A 24,157-nucleotide genomic window follows, 5' to 3' on the forward strand; every position below is an offset into this window, starting at 1 on the left:
GACGAGGATTCCCGAAAGAGCATTCAATCCGATGTGTACGAACGATGCGGATGGCCTCTACGGCATTTGCCGGCAAATATGCAACCCCATCGTCAGTTGCAGCCAGAGCGCCGTCGCGGTCGGATGCAAACCTTCTTCTTCGGTATTTATTTTATTTTTTCTGTTTGCATAGCTATGCTTTGCTTGTACATAATATATAATGTTATATTAAATCACTGACTGTTTTTAGAACTGTTCCTAAATTTTTATCCTATCTACCTGGTAAATTACCTACTCGAACCTATATTGACCTCCTTTACCTTCTCTATCACATTTCACTTCACTCTGGGACTATATAAAGATATGGAGTATGTCCTTCCAGAGAGAGCTCAGCTTCACAACTGCGGATGGTGAATGGTCCAATGCCGACAATGTGCGCAGAAAATCCGATCCGTCCGATGTGTGCCGTCCGTACGATGCGGACCAATGTGCGCAGACCCCAAAAACAATCCAATGAGTACGATGCGTGCCGTCCGTACGATGCGGACAAGTGTGCGCCTAACTTAAGGGAGAGCGACTGGAGGAAGTGGATAGTTTTAGATACTTGGGTGCAAATGTGGCAGGAAAAGGTGGAGTGAATGGTGGAGGTAGAATGTAGATTGAGAGAAGCGAGTAAATGCCTTGGTGGATTAAAGAGTGTAATGAGGAATAGACATTTGGGAATGGATGCTAAGAGGAGACTGTATGAAGGAGTGATTGTGCCAACAGCACTGTATGGGGCAGAAACATGGAACATAAGAGAGGAAGAGAGAGGGAGTTTGAATGTGTTTGAGATGAGGTGTCTGAGAAGTATGATGGGGGTTACTAGGCTAGATAGAGTGAGAAATGAGGAGGTAAGGAGAAGAATGGAGGTGGAAAGGGAGTTGGGAGATAGGGTTGATGAAAGAGGATTAGGATGGTTTGGACACATGGAAAGAATGAGTGAAGAGAGACTAGTAAAAGAGGTATGGAAGGCAGATGTGGAGGGAGTGAACATGAGGGGACATCCTAGGATGAGGTGGATGGATGGGGTGAAGGGAGCTTTGGGGAAGAGGGGAATGTCTGTTGAGGAAGGACAGGAGAGGATAGAAGACAGGGGTGAATGGAGAATGGTTGTATATGGATGATGATGTGATGCATGAGGTGGAATGGGCAGGGGGATGGGGGTGAGGTAGTATGTGTGAGCAAAATTTGACGCAGCCCAAAGGGATTTCTCCCCCTCTTCTCCTTTATGCATGGGGGGACGGAGAGGGGGGGGGTCGCCGATTTAATGAAGCGGCCTTGCTGTGGATGTGTTGTGTCTTGCGACACTGCTTCTGACCCAGGGCAGTGGACAAGGTGCAGGGATGACCCGTCATCCAGGAGGTGCTAAGATAAGGGGGAGGGTGGAGGGGTGTGGAGTGTATTCAGGGATGGAATGGGTGGGAATGATTTTATGCCTTTTCCTTTTTGGCTACCTCCCTTGTAAGGGGGAAAAAGCCTTGGTATATGTATGTATTTATCAATGTGGGATCACTTCCATGTCACCAGCTCAAAGTGGTAGGGAGAGGACACCAGTTCCTGGTTGTCAGCTCTCCATGTGTGAAAACACAGTTGAAGCTCATAAAGAGAGATCTTGGGCCTAGTCCAGAGAGTGAGTGCCAACCTCTCAGGGGTGCACCTCCTGATGGAAGTGATGGGGATTGACAATTTTTGAAAATGAGCAGTTCCTCTGTCCATGTTACAGCCTTGCATTTTCTCCAGAAGGAGTCCAACTTAGTATTTTTTACAATTTTTCACACATGGACAGCTGACATCCAGTCACTAGCACCCTCCCCCTAGTTTCAACTGGTGACAAAGAAACAGTCACACAACAATACAATACAGACAACAGTCCAAAGTTTCTTCACAGAGAATCCTGGGAAAGCACAAGGGTCATTGCCACTCACTATGGGGCTGCAAATTATCCACTTAGTGAAAGTCTAGGCAACAATTTTTACTGACATAGGGGTTGTGTAAACTAAATTTTCATCCAAAGATAGTAAAAAAACATGAAAGACTTTTATGGTTCTGGAAAAGGCAAATGATGGATAAGGACTATGAGAGACTTCAAGGCTATGTAGTGAAGGGGGAAATTTTGAAGAAATGAGGTGCATTCACAATGGATTAGATTCTTATATAAATAGTGCATAAGAATAATGAGATGTTTGAAGAGAAAGTGGGTTTGAGGTGTTACATTACCATGACTGATGTCATATGAGAAATAAGTGCACAAGAATATTAAGTGAGCCCAAGGGAAAATGGGGAATACAGATGCAAATTACACTTGTTCTAATAGCAGAGACATATGTGGCATTGAAGAGGTTGTAGAGTGAATTTGGCTAGATTTATGGAAAACAAATTAATTGCCTTAGATCTCTTACTGGTGAGCCAAACCTCTAAGGAATTTTGCCACAACCTTCAGATTAGCTCATAGGTAACTCAGTAGAGATTTTGTGGAGTTATCTGAAGTAGGTCTTTACTCACTTGGGCTTTGAGTAAAAGGGGAATGTCTGTCAAGCAGGAAAGTACAAAGACAAGATTTAGGTGTGAGTGGAGAGATGTTGTGAACAAATGATAAACTGATGCAGCACAAATTTTCTTCTTGTCTGTTTTGTAAATTTTTGAATGGATGATAGGAGAGGGTCAGTATAGAATCAAGTAGTGGGGGTAAATAAGCTTTGACTGTCAGGCCCTACTTTAGTCCTGTGTTTGGTTGCATTGCGTCTGACCTGGCCAGTGGGTGGGTGACAGAGATGGCTCATCATCCACAAGGAGTTCAGATAAAAATGGACAATAAAAGGGTGTTAGATAGGTGTGGGAAGGGTGAAGGATGGGTGCATGCATTGGCTGGCCACCCCCTTTATAAGTGTAGGGCAGTGTAACCTATGAACTATGTCTTCTGTGTGGAGACTGTATCTGGGACATTTGGTGTCTGGTGCCAAAAAATTAATGTTAAAAAGATCCTATGAAAATTCTAGAAGATAAACTTACACATTTAAGGAGTTTGATCTCATCCAGCGCAGTTTCCGTATAGTGGGCAGCACTTTTTACTACCTTCAGGGCAACAAATCGCTTGGCTCTGCAAAAAAAAAAGTTATATTAAGTTTATTACATTTTCACTCATTGAATTTGGCTATATTTATGGAATACAAATTAACTGCCTTAGATCTCTTCCTGGTGAGCCAAACCTCCAAGGAATTTTGCCACAACCTTCAGATTAATTCATAAGTAACTCAGTAAAGATTTTGTGAGTTATCTGAAGTGGGTCTTTACTTACTTGGGCCTTGGGTAAAAGGGCATGAGTTAATTATTACTCTACCTTTTCACATAAGGATATCTGACAACCAGCAATTGCTCCCCTCCTACACACACTAATGATATTAATATGGGACACTTTCTACATCAGCAACTAAAAGCAGTACTAGGAGAGGAGCAGTCACCAGCTGTCATTTCTCTATGTGTGAAAAGGTGCAAGAAATACAGTTGAAAATGACACAAAAGAGACAGAGACAGAGAGAATAGAGAGTGGAAGAGAAAAAAAAAGAGAGAGAGAGATTGTCTAGCTTGCAGGAATGCCACAAGTAGGTACTTATCATTGTCCCCACACTAATGATATAAACAACTAAAATGGTTTCAGAGGAATTAGAGATGATCTAATAGCAGTGTTTGGAGCCATGAAAGAGGACATACTTGATAAAGAAGACCTATTAGTGTAAGAACAAAAGAAAACCAGAAGCCATGAGATGAAATGGAAAAAAAGGACATTAATAATACTTTTCTGCAAAGATTACTGATTTATAGCATAGTATGATTCAAGGAGTAATAAAGCCAAATAACACAGGAAAACTTGGAGTCAGAATTGACCAATAGGAATGCAGTGTTGGGATTCTATGAACACAGCTCTCATCTTGTCTATTACTCTGCAAATGCACTATTAATCAATATACTGCTCAGGTTCTCTCTTACATGAGGCCCACAGCTCTTAAATCTAAATGATAAGAAATTTGCAGAAATACTGAGAAAACCACAACTTCCCACGCTGAAAAAAAAGAGGATTTGCTGGTACATGATCAACAAGAGGTCATAATAAAAAAAATTGAAAGAACAACCTTGTTTGCAAGATGTTAGGAAGTATAACTTTCCACATAGATGTGTAGACTTATGGAGAGAAAGAGAGAGAGAAAAAGGAATGAAAATATAATCCAGACCAACATGAACAAAATCAAGCAAACTTTTATGAATGGAGGCAAAAAGACAGGACCCCATGAAAACAATTCCACATATATTACAAAAAAACACCCACATCAATGCTAGAATAGAAATAAACAAGAGATACAATAAGTAAGGAGGTACCTTTATGAGCAATTACGCATACCACTGCTAATATAAATCATGAAATTATCAAGTATTTACATTTGATAATTATTTGCTAAGGGGCATAGCCAAAGGAAACATGGTGAATTAAATAATCAATGACATGCAAATTGGCAAACATAAATCTAAGTGTGATGCTAATATGTATGATGAAAATGAAAAATTATAGGTAAACATCTCCAATGGTGAGGCATGGCCAGTTTAAATCTCAAAGCACAGTGAATGAATCAATACGGCAGGAATTGACAAACAAAAAACAAGTTCAATGTCTGGGTAAGGAGGAATGGAACATAAGAGAAAAGAAAAAGAAAAAATAATTAAATGAAAAATGAACAGAAAGCAAGATCTAAAGAAGGAAAGACGAAAATAGGATAGTTTAGAAATGGCACAAATATTGATTTAGATAAGTTAGAAATCAACGATTTCAATTAAAGGAGAAATATTCATATGCAGTACAGTGTAGCTTAATGTAAATACTGAGGGTCAAGTGGGTGAAAGAAATTTCAATTTGTGGTGAAGGCAAAGGAAAATTGGAAGACTGATGATTAGGTGGTGGCACTGGGCAAAGAATATAATATCTGATTAATTCATTGCCCCAGCTCTCTTTTCAAGGAAAGCCATGACCACCTGAAAACCAGCTACACACTGGTTCAACCCATAAATCACTTAGGAGATTTTAAGTTGCTGTCTAGCAAGCATCTGCTTCTGTGTTGGTATTGTGTTAATACAGCAAGTACGTCACCAAAGACAAGAGCACCATGTAAGACAGAAGACAAAAGACAAATTCTGGGCTCAGCCAAACAACTGCAGAAAACTATTCAAAAAAAGTGATAATACAACACTGGTGGAAGACTACCTGTGGAGTTCTTGAATTCAACATGACTGTAAGGAACACAGAACTCTTGAATACAGAGTACTGGAGTAGTTACCAAACACAATGAAAGATAAAAGAAAAACAGAATACAAAAGGTGGCAATTAAATGATTCCTAGCCTGGCTGATAAAATGACATGATGGTATGAGATGGAAGAATTATGAAGACATAGAAGACGAAAAAAGACAATGTTTGGAAGACATTGAGAAAGTTTTCAGCATGTACCAGTTTGAGGGAACAATCTTAATGAATTTAATTTAAAGATAAAAAAGGTTTGAGTGTTGAGACAATTTTCGTGGTTGCTCTCTGGATTCTTTCAATTTTCTTTATATTCTTTTTGGTACTGGATGACCATAGTGTCACAGCATACTCCAGTCTAGGCCTTATTAGTGTGACTAATATTTTTCTTAACCACTTCTACATCTAAATAGGTAAAAGCCACTTTTATTGATCTTAGCAAGTTGTAGGATTCTCTGAAATTTTTGTTTATATGTTTATCAGGGGACATGTCATTTGAGATAATTACTCCCAGGTCTTTTTCAGATCCCACTTTCTTCTTCTCCTTTGTTCCAATTGTATATTGTACTGATATTCTTTTTTTACTTTTTCCAAACTCCATTATGCTGCATTTCTTAATGTTGAAGTCTACTTCCCACTTCAGACTCCACTTCCAAACTTTGTTTAGGTCTCTCCTTTAGTGATTCACAATCCGTTTCAGTTTTCGCTTTCCTCAACAATTTAGCATTGTCTGCAAAGAAGCTCATGTAACATTCCATATCTTCATCCATGTCATTCACATAATAGCAAACATTGTTAGAGCCAATACTGATCCCTGAGGAACTCCACTAATCACCTCCCAACCTGAACATTTTTCTCTGAGCACTACTCTCATTTTTCTACCATGCAGGAAATCCTCCATCCAGTTTATTAGGTTACCTTGGATCCCTCCTATGTTTTACAATTTTTTAAATAATTTTTTGTGCAGTATTTTGTTGAAGGTTTTTTGTAAATCTAGGAGAGCACGATCAACCCATCCATCCCTTTCTTGTATTATATCTATTAGTCTTCAATAGAAACAGATTAAATTTGTAGCACACGATCTTCTCTGTCGGAATCCAAATTGTCTTGATTTATATTGTCATGCTTTACCCATCTATTCTTGATAATTTTTTCACAAATTTTGGCTACAGTGCTTGTGAGGGAGACTGGTCTGTAATTAGTTGGTTCTTCATTTCCTCCTTTATATATTGGTACAATGTTGGCATTTTCCAGTCTTCTGGTATTTTTCCTTCTTTGAGTGAGCAACCTATTATGTTGTATATTTTGTTCATTACTTCTTCTTTGCATTCTTTTAGTAACCAATTTGAAAATCTGTCCAGGCTGTGCTATTTCCTAATATAAAGGTTTGTTAATTGCTCCATTATTTCTTTTTGTGTTATTCTTATTTCCCTCATGGGGGGAGATTGCACTTCACTTCCTTCATCCCAATGCTGTAATTTTTTTAGTGAAAACTGACTTGAAGTGATTATTCATGATTTCAGCCATTTCTAGATCTTCCATGTATTCTGTATTTCCATGGCATAGTTTCACCATTTCCAGTTTATTTTTAAGTTTATCATTCACATATCTATAGAATAGTTTGGGTTGATCTTTACATTTTTCTATTATGTCTTCTTTGTAGTTTTTTTTTCCCTCTGCACACTTTTACATATTCATTTCTATGGTTGATATATAGTTTCCATTTTCCAAGTTTTTTATCGTTTCTCCATCTTTTCCAAGCTTTATATCTTCTATCTTTCACCACACTGCATCTTTTATTGAACCAGCATTTAATGTACACCTCTTGCTTCTGTCTTGGTACATATTTATTCACTCTTTCATTATAGACTTCCATCAAGATTGTCCATTTTTCTTCCACTTTTGTTTCTTCAATGTATTCTTCCCAATTTGCATTTTGGAAAAAAAAAAAAAAAAATCTTGAGTTTCCCAAAATTAATTTTATTGTACATCAATCTTCCTTTTCTGTACTTTTCATTCCTCCCCATATATATTTCTTCCTTTAGTTCAGCCTCTATTAATATGTGGTCACTCTTTCTAAATGGTGTTTTGTGCTCAATTTTATCCACAATTTCAGGTTCTGTTGTAAATGTTAAATCTAGTCTTGATGGTTCTTCATTACTTCTGTATCTGGTATTTTCATTTACCCACTGTGTCATTGTATGTTCTATGGTCATGTCAAGTAATACATTTCCCCATAGATCCTCTTTGCCTTTCACTGTCATCTCTTCCCAATAGATTTCTTTGCAGTTGAAATCTCCCATTAGTACCAGGTTATCTCCATCCTTCAGTATCTCATTTAATGAATACCTTGTACCATTTAACATTTTTGAATACTCGCCCTCTTTCCAAGAGCCTATTTTTGGGGGCACATAGATCACCATAAACATTCTACTTTTCATGTCGCTGTCTTCAACTTTTATCATGGTAATTTCCACACTGTTTTTACCCTCAGTAACCTTCGTCACATTAAAGTTTTTCTTGGCGAAAACATAATTCATCCGCCCTGTTTCTCGTTTTTGTTTTTAATCCAATAATTGTATAACCCATGTCCAACACTATAAAGTGGTAGTGGACTCCTTAACTTTGTCTCCATAATTCCCATTACGTCTGTTTTTTTATCTAACAGGTAATCATTTACTTCATTCAATCCTGAGATGAATCCGTCTATGTTAATATAGGGCACTTTTATTTTTTTTTCTTCTTTCTCCATCCTGTTTTCTGTTTCTTTTATTTCACTTACATTGATGTACAATTTTCTCAGCCCCATGTTTATGACCCTCTAAAAGAACTCCTTGCTTTTGGTCTCAGTTCTCTTCTCGCTTTTTTCCTTAATTTCACCTCTCACTGTCTCCTCTCTTTCTATTTCCACAACATTAATTTCTTTTTCTTTTTTATCCATATATTGTTGAAATGTTCACTTTTTGCTAACTTGCCTGCTTTTGCTAATATGCCTTCTACCATTTCTGATTTTAGTTTTATCTTTAGAGGTCGAGTTCTCTTTTTAGAATATTGTCCCATTCTATACATTTCTTCTATACCGTTCTCTACTTTCTGGTCACCATCTTATATTTCTTTTACAATTGTTATTGCTATTTCTTTTTCTGTTTTTTCTCTCATGTACCTCACCAGACTATGTTTTTCCTTTAAGTTTATATACCATAATACATTTTTCCTATCCACTCTCTGACCCAATTTGCTTTTTTGATTACTTGAATAATTGTCTTTAGCATTTTCCTGCATATGTTGTTGTACTATTTCTTTAAAAGCAATTTCTTCGTTTTCTGTTTTCATTCCATTTCTTAATATTCTGCAAAATTTCCTCACCTAAGTTTTCTCCAATTCTTTCAGAAAATGTCTGTATTTTGTTATTTACCTCTTTTTAAGTTCTAACTATTCGTAGTATCACTGATTTTCATATTTTCATTTTCACATAACCTCCATTAGATCTTTTTTTAATTCCTTTAGCTCATTATTTAGTTCGGAATTTATTTTCTTTAGTTCACATATTTATTAGCTTCAAAAAGGCCTTTCGTTAGATTTACAATATCTTTCCTTAGTTCTACGAATTCTCTCTCCCACAATTTACTATCAATACTCATCTCCCTTTCCATCTCTAATAATCGACTTAAATTTCTTCTCTCGTACTTACCAAAACCAGAGAAAGCGTCTTCGTTATACAGTCGAAACATCCTAAGTGTTTCAAGGCCTCTGTTTACATTTAATTTCGGCGTAGCGCCTCCAGAGGGTTCTGCGTTTGAGTCGACATTCGGCTCAAAATCATCTTTTTTATTTACTAGCATTTTCATTTATTAGATCGATTCAACACTGCAGATAAATCATTTTGGGTAGTCGCAAGTGCTCCCGCTCCCATTCAATACAAACCAGGCCTCTTGTTTTCCTTGCACTATTGAGAATTTTCGTCTTATTCGGCAGCCTTCGGAGCTCTAGTTTAGAGGTGTTGACAGCTTGGAAGAGTGCGAGTGTGTGTGTGTATTTACCTAGTTGTATTTTACGGGAAGGGGAGCTATGCTCGTGGAGTCCCGTCTTCATATCTCATTTTATCTCAACTATTTTTAAATTCATGTATTGTTTTTGCACACACCACTTTCTCATCTAACTTGTTCCAACTGTCTATTACTCTGTGAGGAAAGCTGTTCTTTTTCAAATAATCTCTTCTATAGCTGTCTTTTTTTATTTTCTTTCCGTGTCCTCTTGTATTTCTGTCATCCCATTTTATCAGATTCTCTCTATCAGTAATTTTGTGTGTGTGTATGTGTGTGTGTGTGTGTGTGTGTGTGTGTGTGTGTGTGTGTGTGTGTGTGTGTGTGTGTGTGTGTGTGTGTAAGGTCATAGCATTATCTAAATCGGGCCATATAAGCATTCTAAGCTTTCATTTGGGAAGGTAATAGCTGTCGACCACGAGTCCAACACGTGATCCAAGACCGCAGTGAATGACACACACACACACTTATGCTGAGTAAGGTCAATCTAAATAAGACCTAACAATGAACTCCATCAATCCCAAGATATGAATTGAACTCGATAAAATCATAGAATGATCTACAAATTATACCACCACGCTGAAGCAGTTAACCTTTACACTGCTCATGACTTTTGAGGCTTTCTTATGGCTGGCGCTGGAAACTTCTCTGCGCAGTGAGAAAACCTGTCTATCTGCCTGTAAGCATGAGCTGGGGGTAAATGCGTGCTAACTGACGATGGAGGGCGCAATAAGGCCATCTATCTCTTTGCGTGCAACATGCAATCCACAGGCACAAATTCGCAAGAAGAACACGAAACCCAAGTCTTCCTCCGCGCAAGCATGAAAGACCAATTCCGTCATTGTGGATGGCGCATGGAATTATGTATGTGTAGCGACAGCAGCATGGTCTCCATGCAGCATGAATGCGGCCCATTGCATAACTGTTGCACGGAAAAGGACAATAAAACAATGAAGAAGTAGACACGGTGAAATTAATAAAAATAAACATACATACATATACCAAGGCTTTTTCCCCCTTACAAGGGAGGTAGCCAAAAAGGAAAAGGCATAAAAACACTCCCACCCATTTCATCCCTACATACACTCCACACCCCTCCCACCCTCCCTCTCATCTGAGCACCTCCTGGATGACGGGTCATCCCTGCACCCTGCCCACCGCCCCGGGTCAGAAGCAGTGTCGCAAGACACAGCACATCCACAGCAAGGCCGCTTCATTTAATCGGCGACCCCCCCTCTCCGTCCCCCCTTGCATATAAGGAGAGGACGGGGAGAAAATCCCTTCGGGCTGCGTCAAAATTTACTCACACATACTACCCCACCCCCCACCCCCCTGCCCATTCCTCCTCATGCAATCACAACATCATCCATATACAACCATTCTCCACTCACCTCTGTCTTCCGTCCTCTCCCTTCCTTCCTCAACAGACATTCCCCTCTTCCCCAAAGCCCCCTTCACCCCATCCATCCACCTCATCCTAGGACGTCCCCTCATGTTCACTCCCTCCACATCTGCCTTCCATACCTCTTTTACTAGTCTCTCTTCACTCATTCTTTCCATGTGTCCAAACCATCCTAATATTCTTTCATCAACCCTATCTCCCAAATCCTTTTTCACCCCTGTTCTCCTCCTCACCTCCTCATTTCTCACTCTATCCAGCCTAGTGACCCCCACCATACTTCTCAGACACCTCATCTCAAACACATTCAAACTCCTTCTCTCTTCTTCTCTTATGTTCCACGTTTCTGCCCCATACAGTGCTGTTGGCACAATCACTCCTTCATACAGTCTCCTCTTCGCATCCATTCCCAAATGTCTATTCCTCATTACACTCTTTAATCCACCAAGGCATTTACTCGCTTCTCTCAATCTACATTCTACCTCCACCTTCACTCCACCTTTTCCTGCTACACTTGCACCCAAGTATCTAAAACTATCCACTTCCTCCAGTCGCTCTCCCTTAATGTTCACTTCCAGTCTACTGCCACCTTCACCCCTTGTACATCTCATCACCTTACTTTTACCTACATTTATCTTTAGCTTTCTTCTATCACATACTCTCCCAAACTCTGCCACCAGCTTCCTCAATCCCTCCTCTGACCCTGCCACAAGCGCAGTGTCGTCCGCAAACAACAGCTGGCTCACCTCCCACTTTTCTCCATTTTCTTTAACCATCTCCAATCCCTGACCCACTACCCTAGCATTCACCTCTCGCACCACCCCATCCATGTATAAGTTGAACAGCCAGGGCGACATAACGCATCCTTGACGAAGTCCCACCTTTACCTCAAACCACTCACTCTCTCCATTTCTAATCCTGACACAAGCTCTACTACTCTCATAAAAACTCTTGACAGCTCCTAGAAGCTTTCCTCCTATCCCATAAATCTGCATAACCTCCCACAGTGCCTTTCTGTCTACCCTATCATAAGCCTTTTCCAGATCCATAAAAGCCCAAAAAACATCCTTCCCCTTTCCTATAGCTTTCTCACATAATTAACATAAACAAGTGACTAATTAAATGGCGTAACACTGACAAGCATATCAAGGTACAAGACATCATGTGTGAAAAGTGCGTGATAAAAACCCCCAAGACTTGTTTCCTTTCATATCGATAAAAGCAGGGATAATGTATAAACAAGATTGTCTTATAGCGAACATGAAAACCATTCCAGTGTAAACGAGGTTAGAGTTCTACATAAACTTCACTAAGAACTTGGCTACAAATACTGGTCCCCTCGCTCAGGAGGGACAGAGTTAACGTGACCAGTGTGACCAGATTTTTCAAACGGGCATATGTTAGAAAGCAACTGAAATTATGCTATACTGGCAAAAATTATGTTACATTTTATGTTCCTCTTAATACGTTCGGCTTCTGTTATATATACATTTTATTTATCATAATTTCTGGGGGGAAATATGTTAAATTTAGCATACATATGCTAAATCTGGTCACCCTGGTGCTGATGTGATGATGCGTGGATAATAAAGTAAGCTTGCGCACATAAAAACAGACAACGGGAAGTTATCGGTGGTCGTTTGGGTTCAAACCAAGGATCACGTGGTACTTACTGTAAATCCCAGCAGAGCCATACTGTCGAAAAGTGACCCCAGCCAAGCTTGCGAATGACGTGGTATCGATTGTAGAAAAGGTCGCCAATCTTTACTGGATGGTAGCCGCCTGCAATGAGAAAATAACATATTAGCGCTATTACTCAAATCAGAAAACAACAACAACAAAATACCAATAATAAAAAATTACCAATATGAAAATATGATCTCCCTTGACATGGTGATGTGATTTTCCACGGTAGTCTGCTGCAGTGGAAGAAGAAACCAGTTACGATTAAGGCAAATATTTTTCTCTGTGTGGTAAACAACGTTGATCTTTAACGCTCCCGAGGTTCATTCCCCCTCCCGCCGCGACACCACCTTTCGAGACCGACGTCACCTCCATCCATTTCGGCGTTTCAAAAAAGTTGGCAAAATCCCAATAAATCCTTACTTGACCTTCCTCAACATTCGTCTCGAGAGCTAAACCTCCTAATACCATTTACATGAATGTAATATGTGCACACACAAATATATATACAGTATATATATATAATATACTGTATATATATATATATACTGTATATATATATATATATATATATATATATATATATATATATATATATATATATATATATATATATATATTGCAGAAAAAACGCTGAGAAATAAAGTCCGAACGTTTTCATCTATTCAAGACATTATCAAGGAATACGTAATCAAAATATATACGTATGCAATTATATATATATATATATATATATATATATATATATATATATACACATACAACACACACATATATATACATACATACAACACATATATATATGTAATGTATACATGTATATATGCATGCATTTATGTAAGTATGCATGCATGCATTCGTTTAAGATGTGGGTATATATACTACGTGGAGCAGCGGGAGGCATTCTTGCCTCTGACGCAGGAGCCCTGGGTTCGGTCCGCAGCAATTCGTAGACTTTGTTTATGTCGCACTTTCATGGCTTCCCAGCACCAAACCAGCAGTCGAGCTGATTACACTGGATTCATAGCTACATCCACTCCAATAACACCCAAATGTACACAAGCACGTCGCACACCCTTACAAAGTTGGATTTAGCCACCGATGAGAACTACAAAGCGCTGCTATTTTTCCCATGAAGGATGTCACTAACCCTGCGTCTCAAAGGGGAAAAGAGGAAATTATCATAAGTAGGAATATAAAAAGAATATAAATAATTTATCCTACAGAATGCCGTTATGTAATTGGGCCGTAAGATGACAATTTCCCCAAGACTATAAAAAATCATTTCAACTATGAATACATAAAAAAAACTTCTGGTATTACAATGAACAATGTCGGCAAGCTACAGAAGATGCATGACACCTGTCTCTTTACATACCATACCATATCTCTTAACAAGGTTTGGTCTCGTCTGACAGAATTTTTTTATTCAGAAACTCCAGTCGAGGCATTTTCTTTACCATAACCCAACAATAACATCTGCCTTACACTAGCCGATTCTATTCAGCTATTAATAATCCACAGGTCTAAAGGGTTTCAAACCCTGGCACCGTCAAAACTCAGTCGTTCTCTTCTGTTACTTTGTTCTGCCTAACGCCAGAGGGGCACCGCGAATGCATACCTTGGCAAAGTGCTGTGCTTGTTGCGGACTCGAGTTGCACAGTGGCATCTTGCAACAATCAATACGCGGTCCGCCCGCCCGCCAGCTGAATGGAACCTCTGGTGCCAGCAGGCGCCTCAACGCCAACAACTCACGCCCTCTTCGACACCTACGTCTGAGGGCGGGGCCCGTGCCGAGGTACAGTCACGCATTTTGAAGAGTTAATTCTGGCTGACGGAGCAAAAGATTGAAGGGCGGAACTGGTACAGCGAGGAAGGTGAAACTGCCCAGCCCAAACGGCGCATTCGTCCTCGGGAGCGACGGCAAGGACACTGCCAAGGGTCAGAACAAGAACAGGTCGGTTCACTTCGGAAAGAAAACCAACGACATAACGCACTCAACCAGTGATTCGAGTGACGACACCGAAACGAAACCGTTTGTAACTATTGAGCGAGTCGACGACTGTCGTACCTCATGACGTCCTACCATTGGTCTTCTTTCCAAAGTGAGCTGACCTATTCTTGTTTGGACCCCCCCCGGGCGCCAACTGTACAGGACGAATCGATTGAATCACTCAGGTCGGGTGAGGGAAGACATTCAAGCATCCTCGGCTCCAGCACACACGAGCGCACAAAAATAACGGGTGCTCCTAAAGAAACAGACAGACAGGGAAAGAGTGACAGAGGGTGGGGTTGAGGGAGGGAGGGAGAGGGGGAGGGGGAGGGGGAGGGGGAGGGAGAGAGAGAGAGAGAGAGAGAGAGAGAGAGAGAGAGAGAGAGAAGGGAGGCCACGAGTGACCATGGCCTAGCTTTTAGGAACACACCGACAGCAATAAACGCTCATTAATGACGCAATTCTCACTCAACCAAGACCTACAATAGATCCTTTCTCCCTTTCACTTCTTCCTTGTTCACGCACCAATGACTGCCACCTCCCTTAGCTATCCGAGTTGGTTCTGGACCCCATCCACGTTGTGATCTGGTCGGATACTGGTTTTGGTTTGTCCAATGGACATACATGATCCAATCTGGTCGGATTCGACCAAACCTGTCCAGCGGCTTCACGACCAGATCGCACCGTGGAACAGACTCGAGGCACAATGCGTATTAACACGAGTGACGGTGGCTGAGTGGCTCCAACTGGCCAACAGCAACTGCAACAGCAGACGAACCCCGATTCGGGAAGATCATCCACGGCGCGAATGATTACACGCGACTCGGCGTGTCATTAATGCTACGCGCACACAACTTTCTCCAACCCCGCGGTCAATCCTCCCCAGAAGACTACCACTCTATCACAGACATCTCTAGGCAGATACGATTTGTATGACCCAAGTAGGTCTCACAAAGGCACCCCTTGGCCTTCCTCTGACGTCAGGAAAAAAAAAAAAAAAAAAAAAAAAAAAAAAAAAAAAAAGCCACTGGAGGCCCGACCTTGAGATCGTGATGTGGTCCCCTCTCGGACGATCTGGTCGTCCTTGAAAAGATGGCGCCCCGCAACGTCCATGCGATTGGAAAGAGCAATGAAACACTTCCTTCCCTAAGTGGTCATTTATTAACTTAATTTCTTCCGTGTCCAGTGGCACTGCTTTTATAACTTGACTGCAGCCACGCTCCGTGACAACTCCTTGGTAGCCAAGAGGTTGACTAAGCGCATGACAAGAGCTGAGCGCCCTGATCAGCTGCCACATTAACAAAACAATAAACAAAAACAATGTAAAACAATGCTATTAAGTCTAATAACCTATCTACCCGTGAACTTTCCTAGATTTACTACTAAGACATTTGCCCTCAATATCTAACCCTTTACCTATATTTAACTAGTTATATATTTGTCTATCGTCAGGCGATTTTATTCAGTTGAGACATTTTGGTAAACGGTAGCAGGCTAAGCCCATCTTGATTAAAACTTGAAAGTGTTTATAGTAAATTGTTGCCAGAAGACGATTGTATCCTATCTAATGTGTGGAATTCATTACCTTCCACTGTCGTTGAAAGTAACACAATAACAACATTTAAAAATAGTTTAGATAAATATTTGGACTCTAATCCGCAAATAAAATATCATCCCTTGCAATGAAAGATCTGACAACCCAGCATTTAATTGCAATTGGATAGGATAGTGGTAGCAGTAGTGTTAGTTCATCTGCCCTGTTTTCTTAACTGTAGCTTAGTTTAGTAAACACAAACAGCCTCGTTAGGGCCAGTAGGCCTGCTGTTGTTTGTTCTTCCTTTGTGTTCCTTTGTATATACGGCTTAGGGGGGAGGTATCCAAGTCAAAAGGAGCACCAAGCCCCACCCATTCTTATCCTATCCACCACCCTTTCTTCCCTATCATCTTAATTCCTCATTCAGCTGAGGGAAACCTCTCCAGACGGCAAAAGTTAATCAGAAACAGGGAACTTACACCAGGAGGCATTTAGCAGCGAGCGAGGTCATCCCCTTTACCCTACGTGCTACTATTCGGACTTCCAGGACAAGTAGAAGTCACTAGTAGGTGCTGGATTCGAACGCGGGTCTGCATCTTGCGAACCATGACTGAAACCTACCCGTCACTCGTATTTCAACACTCCTTCCTCTCATCCATGTGAACCCACACGATAATACTACTCATTACATCCACACGACGCCTTACCATATCCTGTCCGTCGCCACACATACGCGCATGTACACACACACACGTACATGTACATACATGCACACACACGTACATGTACACACACATACACACGCACGTACATGTACATACATGCACACACACACATACACACGTACATGTACATACATACACACACGTACATGTACATACATACATGCACACACGTACATGTACACACACACGTACATGTACATACATGCACACACGTACATGTACACACACACACACACACACACGATTTTGATAGCAAACTAGACACTGCGAGATACAAAGACGAGACACCACGAGCATAGCTCCCCTTTCCGTAAGATACAAGTACAGTAAATACAATTAGGTAAATACACACACACACGTACACACACAGTAGTCACTTTAGCAGCATCATGATCATCAACGACGGCCAGGAGGTTGCTGTATATCTTCAGTAGTAACCTTCAACGTGTTCACCATAAGGCCTCGAGGAACGAACAAAAAAAAATAACACCGATAATAACAAGTATATTCATAGCACCTGCCGTAGCACTGAGATAGATAGATAGATAAAGAGAGATAATCATTCAACACTGAAAATTAGAAATGGTATATTACATCTTCAGCCACTACAGCTGAACCCGTTCATTATTGCAGCCATGATCATCAGCTAGCCAAGATATGAACCCTGTACTTCCCAATAGAAGACACCTTGAGCCACGAGACGTCTCAATGACGTAGAAACCCCCGAGAGCTTGTAAACCAGTCTAATTTAATCCCTTCCCTCAACGTATTCTTTAATCCGTCCACTCTATATATTTGATGTGCCTTCCGCCAGGGTTTTTTTATCATTAAATTTGTTTATTTGTCTGTTATTACTTTGTTTATGTGTTTGTTATCATTAAACTTTGTTTATTTTTGTCGGTTTAATATCATTTACTTGATTTTCATTTATTATTAGTTATCTGTCAATTTATTATTATTTACTATTTACCTATTTGTTTATCAACTATACCTATGCATTTATATATATATATATATATATATATATATATATATATATATATATATATATATATATATATATATATATATATTACATTATCATCACTATAATTTTTTCGCATCCTACCTAGTTATGGACCAAAAGGTCTCCTGTCGGCATGCTCCACCTTTATAAAAAGGGTTAATTTTGTTAACGTCGGACGATTTTAGTCATCTCTACGTCGGTTTGGTTAATCGGAAACGTGCTGGTCTCGTATTTTCTTTGAGGGTTCAAATCCCGCACTCCTCTCCGATTCCCAGAGCTGACCTATTCTTGTTTTTACCCCGGGCGCCAATTGTACAGGACGAATTGATTGAATCACTCAGGTCGGGTGAGGGAAGACATTCAAGCATCCTCGGCTCCAGCACACACGAACATACATAAAACGGCTAAGGTGGCGGCTTCGGCAGCAGCTAAGCGGCTCATGATATCATACAGATTAAAGCTCCCTATCGGTCTCGAATAAAATAACATGTCCACGGGGGCGGAAAGTAAAGAAAAAAATAAATAAATAAAACTTCAGTCTTTCAGGAATATATATATATATATATATATATATATATATATATATATATATATATATATACAGTATATGTATGTGTGTGTGTGTGTGTGTGTCTAAACAGAAACGTAGTAACACATTTGTAAATAACACACAAGAAGCCCACAGTCGGAGAAAATAAAATTCGAATGAAAGAAGATTCTATATTTCAGCTACCAACTGTAGCCCTCTTCAGGAAAGTACATAAGACAGTGGACAATTGGGACTTATAAGCTAAAGAAAAAAGAGAGAACATGGATTGATGGTATTACTCAGACGCGGAGTAAGATGGGATGGCGGGGGAGGGTGAGGGGGAGGTGAATGGGGGTTGTAAGCTTCGGACAAGCCTACTAACCACCGCTCGGGAAATAATGTCAGGAGTTCACTGCCCTTTCGAAATATTAATGTTGGGGTTGGGACATTCCTCAGTTAGCGCTGATTCAACTATTTTCCTCCTGAAACACTAATCTGGCCTTACCCCAGTCAAATGATTCTTATTTTTGTCACATTACTCCTGCAAACTTCTCTGTCTCATTTCCCTCTTCCACGCTTCCCATCCCGCGGCGTCCAATCAGCAGCACGCTTGCTTCGTCTTCCATCTTCCTTTCTGGTTAATGCTATCGCCCTATTCCCTTATTCCAATTCCGCTCCTTTGTCACCTCTGTCTTTCACTCTACTCAGCCTGCTCATCCCAACTCGTCCTCTTCCTGCATATGTGGGAGGGTATATATGTGCAGGTATATACGAATCCATACACTTACACACAAAACACAAACCACAACCAGATCGAACGTGAAAGTTCTAGTTTTTAAGACAAATCGTAGTTTGTGGCCTGGTGAACTGAACTGGAGATTATGGCATTTCAGACGCGCACGTAATTCAGGAGGCACGCAAGCACGCACGCACCACCAGTCTTGTGTTTGCATAAGGCACACTAATTTATTACTCGCATCATCTGACACCGTGTCGTGTTCTGTCGTCTATACACATCGACCTCCCCGAACTAATCTCCTGGGGCTTCTGGAATAAAGCAACCGTGATCACAATGTTCCGGTCAGCAAGCCGGTGGTATTCCTGATCATAAGATTTAGTTAATAAACGAATGAGAGTTTGCTCGCATGCACAGAACGTTAATTAGACATAGACAAAGCATTAACTCAATTGGATTTGAGTGCGCGGCTGTACACGATGTCCGGATCGAATACCTCTACAACGAAAAACTATCACGTATGTAGGAATGGTATTGTGTGCAGAACATATTCAACGATTTACGACCCAATGCATTCTGAAAACGGCCATGTCATTTGTGTCTGACCGTACAGCTCCATTCCGGTGCTCCGTGCCGTCGCCATTACTGCGAAAAACAATACACAATTGTTTGTGTGTTTTGTATAGATTTTCTTTTGCAGCCAGACCTCGTTAGGGTAAAAAATCTGCTTTGCCACTGCAATCCATTGATAAGAGAATGGACGGGATATTTCCGTGTACAGTAATACAACTTTAAAGCAACGGGGATGGATTTAATATTGATATCCCAAGCGAGACCATCCAGGTCAACTCGTACCCAACAACTCAGACCCTCATTACCTTTGTCGACTCCACCTGTGTACATAATGCAGCGTTTCTCAACCAGGGTTCCCGGAACCCTTAGGTTCCGTAAAAGGTTCCTAAGGGTTCCGCGAGAACACGTGAGATAAACTAATGCACTTTAGATTTTTTATTTAATTTCATATACGTAATATAATTAAACACGCACGACATATTCTTGGTTATTGTAATAATGTAATACAGACATCATCCTGTCTAACCTATTATTACGATGAAAATTAAATGAGAAAGATATGGTATATGTGTTTGTTTGTTTTTTTGCGCAGGGGTTCCTTGGGACATGCAATTTATTTTAAAGGTTACGCAAGGGTAAAAAGGTTGAGAAACGCTGACACAATGACTGCCATAAGCCATTCGAAATCCAACTACACCTGGACAAAGGGCCTCGGCTCAACGTCTTCCACGGCTCACATGACTACGCCCACCTCTGCTTCCACGGCATTGCTGCAAACTTCTCTATCACACTGCTGCATGCCAGACCCCCTGATATCCACCCTTCTGAATCCTCTCTCCCACGAAAGGACAGAGTCCACCTGGCCAGACTGCGGTGCGGCCACCACCCAGCACTTCTAAGCTACCAGAAGAGGCTGGATGACTGCATTGTGAACAGCTGCCCAGGATGTAACACTTCACCCCATACCATACAACACATAATGGAAGACTGCATTATACACAATCATGCACGCAAACAACACAACATACACTCTATAAAGGATTTGTGGGAAAACCCAGTTTCGGCTGTGGCATTCCTTGGGGAGACGGGACTGCTCGGACAGACAGTCTAGGGTACGACAACAACAACCACTTCTCTATCAACTATTCCGAACCCACTACTGAAAAAAGAGCTTTTCTCAATGATCATAACCAATGTCCGTCTGATAATGTGCTGGGCTGTGCTGCGTAATTACACTGTAACTCCAGCCTGCATGTAATATATTCAAATTCAGACATACCAGTACAGCAGTACATTCATGCATCCCACCCCTCTCCTGTACACATGTTCACACTAAACTAATCTCTGGTTAATATTAGTTTACTTTATTCTACTGAGGGGTGGGTTAGGCCCCGCGTGTTAATCCCTTCCAGACAGGCGATTACTTTACTTTGTTTTAGCGACCATCAGGCGATTCTATTCAGCTCTAGGAAAGCCTCTCTGATTCCGTGACACATTTTGAACTAATTAGTCATCAAAATGTTGTCTGTCTTTTTTTTTCTACACTGCGTAAACCCCGGCTCCTGTTCTACCGATGATTGACACGCGTTCTCCGCGCCCTTGGTGGAAAGTCAGTGATGACCTTTAAACGAAAAAAAAAGCAACGCTATTTGACCTCCCTCGTGCCAACTGTTAGAAATCGAAACATTGTGTCTAATGCTGCATTCGTGTTCTTTCTGCAATATCTATCGCGTGTGCCGGACCCTTCACACGTGACCAAATCTCGCGGTGCAGCTCAGGGACCAAGTTCGACAATTTGCCGACATGTTGACTTCAAGTGGGTTTTATTTCAGGGCGACTGAAAAGGTGTCTATAATCTAACCTTGAAAACATCATCATCAAATGGAAACATACGTCGGAGAGACGCGTCGCTTCAACTCGCACGCCGTCGCCAATGCCCACGATCTCGCCGAGCAAGCTCCCATTCAGTCACCCTTCCCATTCCAAATAGTTCTCGGCAAGATCGGTCGACCTGTTCTAGTCATGAGTCCCATGAGCGTCCTTTTCGTCATCATTGCCCTATGAGTGAAATCAGTATGAGGTAACAGGTCTAGACTTTGTCTCACAAAACTTGTGCCGGGTTTGGTACACAAGTCATTCCAGTGATACCCATGGATTCTCCGAAGGTACTTGGCACCAAAGGCGCTGGAAACGCCTTTTCAATTCAGCATCCCTCCCAGTGCAGTACAAAGACAGGGAACACAAAAGACTCGAAAATTCGGATCTAAGTCGTCCTCAACAGGTATTGGATGTGAGTCCTTAAAATCGAGGCAGTGCTAATCCTTCGAAGGATTTCATGACACGACAAACCACTGTCATGCACGACACTTCAAAAGCACAAGAAGCTTTCCAAGACCTCCTTGTCCTCGACACGCGCATGGTCGAGTGAAATGTCATCCAGTAAGATCTCAAACGCTTAGACTTTAGGGCTAATCCCAAGTGCCTCTCTGGACACAGTGACTTGAGCGCTGCCACCAGGACCTCAAACGCCCTCAAAAAATAAATGAATAAATAAATAAATAGATGAAAAATAAAGTACGAGAGAGAGAGAGAGAGAGAGAGAGAGAGAGAGAGAGAGAGAGAGAGAGAGAGAGAGAAACTAAATAACAAAGACTGACAAAAGTCAGTGTATTTACACTGAGTTTAATCGTGTTGTCACTTCAGAATTTCCTACCAAAATCTTACACATAATCGCAAAAAAGAAACTAAAACTAGTCCACGAAGTTCCCGATATGGCTATCACACATAACAACGGAGATGCCCTATCAATACAATCTCTTCAGGGTCAGCCATACGATTTAAAAGAAATACTACCCAAGATTCACTCCTGGGGTCAATGAAAATTAATAAAATGTCAACAAAATCCATAAACCAAGGCGATGTGAAGATTACAGAAACATTTGTCTAATAAAGATATACTGTAAGTGAATACTATATATATATATATATACTGTATATATGAAAGTCATATGAAACATACATAATAATCATTCCGTCGCCTGTATAAGGAATATATGTTGATGGTATTCCAGGTAAGGTCTACCTCATTGAAGAAACTCGAGGCAGGAATGGTTGCCTTAGGTGTACTTTGAATTGTGTTGGGTACAAAACACACACACACACACACACACGTCGTATCTATTTTGTCCTGGCTACTTACAAGCTATTCTATTCAACTTAGGGAAGCACCTCAACAAACGCTAACAGTATTTCTGAAAGTTCATGTCCAAGACTAAGCTTCGACCATGTTCTAGGTTTGCCCGGAAAAATACAAATAATCTTATTTGACAACTGTTCTAGATACGACATAATCCGTGTGACTCAGGCAGCCCAGTGGCACACTTTAAAGAGTTCATTTTTGTCTCCTACTGATTTTTATTACACTGCAGGGGGCGCGAGATTGACATAAGAACATAAGAAAGAAGGAGACTGCAAGAGACCGTAAGGCCTACACTAGGCAGTTCTATGTCCATTACCACCTGTCATCCTCATCCATAAAGTTGTCTAACAGTTTCTTAAAACAAGCGATAGTTTCAGCGCTCACTAGCTCACTACATGGTCACTAAATCTATTCCATTCATTTACCACCCTACTAGTAAAACAGTTCTTGCCTATTTCCTTCTTAAATCTAAATTTGTCCAATTTAAATCCATTACTGCGAGTCCTGCTCTGTTGTCTTATTGTGATGACATTGCTTGCATCACCCTTGGTAAAACCTTCGACCCACTTAAACACCTCTATTAGATCACCCCGCACTCTGCGTCTTCCCAGAGAGCGCAAGTTAAGGCAATGTACCATTTTGGTCATTCTCCTCTGTACTGATCCTAGTAAATTGATGTCCATTCTATAGGACGGAGACCAAAACTATACCGCATAGTCAAGGATGGGTCTAACTAACGCTAGTTTGATAACTACCTCTGCACTTTTATTCGTTACCGTCCTAACAACGAAACCTAATGCTATGTTAGCTTTATTCCTAGCGCTAAAGCACTGTTTCCTGGATTTAAGGTCAGGACTCACTAGAACTCAGTTTTCTCTACGCATGCTTTACCTCACAGCAAATCAATTTTGTATAGTAAACTTTAAGTTTATCCTCCCTCCACCAGCTTTGGTGATTCTTTTCACAGTCCCTCTCTGAGCTGTTTCTATTGCCTAAACTATATTCCGACACTTTCCCCCTGATTTCCACGTAATCTACCTGAAAAAAAATGAAATGAAATCCACTGGGTGACAAGTGCACCCCGTCCCTTGTATATAGATGATTCTTAACGTAAAAGCTATCCCAGCTGTCGATAAATTGGCCTTACAACGTTTGCCAATTGGTTTCGATTCATCTCTTAGAAGATTACCGAAAACCATTACAGATTTTGCATTTATAGAAGCCATACGATTCTACTCAGATGAAAGAAGACACCGTGTTGAGGTTCAGATACCCTTGGTGACAGGAGAAAAAAAAAGATGCCAGGCCAGGGCAGGACCGCAACATCACCTATAAGTTTCGATCGACCAAATGAATTAATTCTGCTATGGAAGACGACACGATGAAATGAAGTGTCGAACAATAACAACAACAGCCAGGCGGCAGCAGCAAAA

The 24,157-nt window shown here is 40.7% G+C and overlaps 1 protein-coding gene across 2 annotated transcripts in view; it reads right to left on the reverse strand.

Moving 5' to 3' along the window:
- Positions 1-24,157, reverse strand: part of LOC143018968 (uncharacterized) — a 208,931-nt gene that overhangs the window by 32,442 nt on the left and 152,332 nt on the right. For both annotated transcript variants that reach the window (XM_076174626.1, XM_076174625.1), the window contains exons 3-4: positions 12,420-12,528; positions 3,031-3,118 (exon numbers count right to left, since the gene is read on the reverse strand). In XM_076174626.1, coding sequence (XP_076030741.1) covers positions 3,031-3,118; positions 12,420-12,528 — 197 coding nt within the window. The remainder of the gene's footprint in view (positions 1-3,030; positions 3,119-12,419; positions 12,529-24,157) is intronic.

This window comes from Oratosquilla oratoria, chromosome 36 (genome assembly GCF_046742065.1).
Source record: "Oratosquilla oratoria isolate Oo_2021 chromosome 36, ASM4674206v1, whole genome shotgun sequence".
NCBI classification, from domain to species: Eukaryota; Metazoa; Arthropoda; class Malacostraca; order Stomatopoda; family Squillidae; genus Oratosquilla; species Oratosquilla oratoria.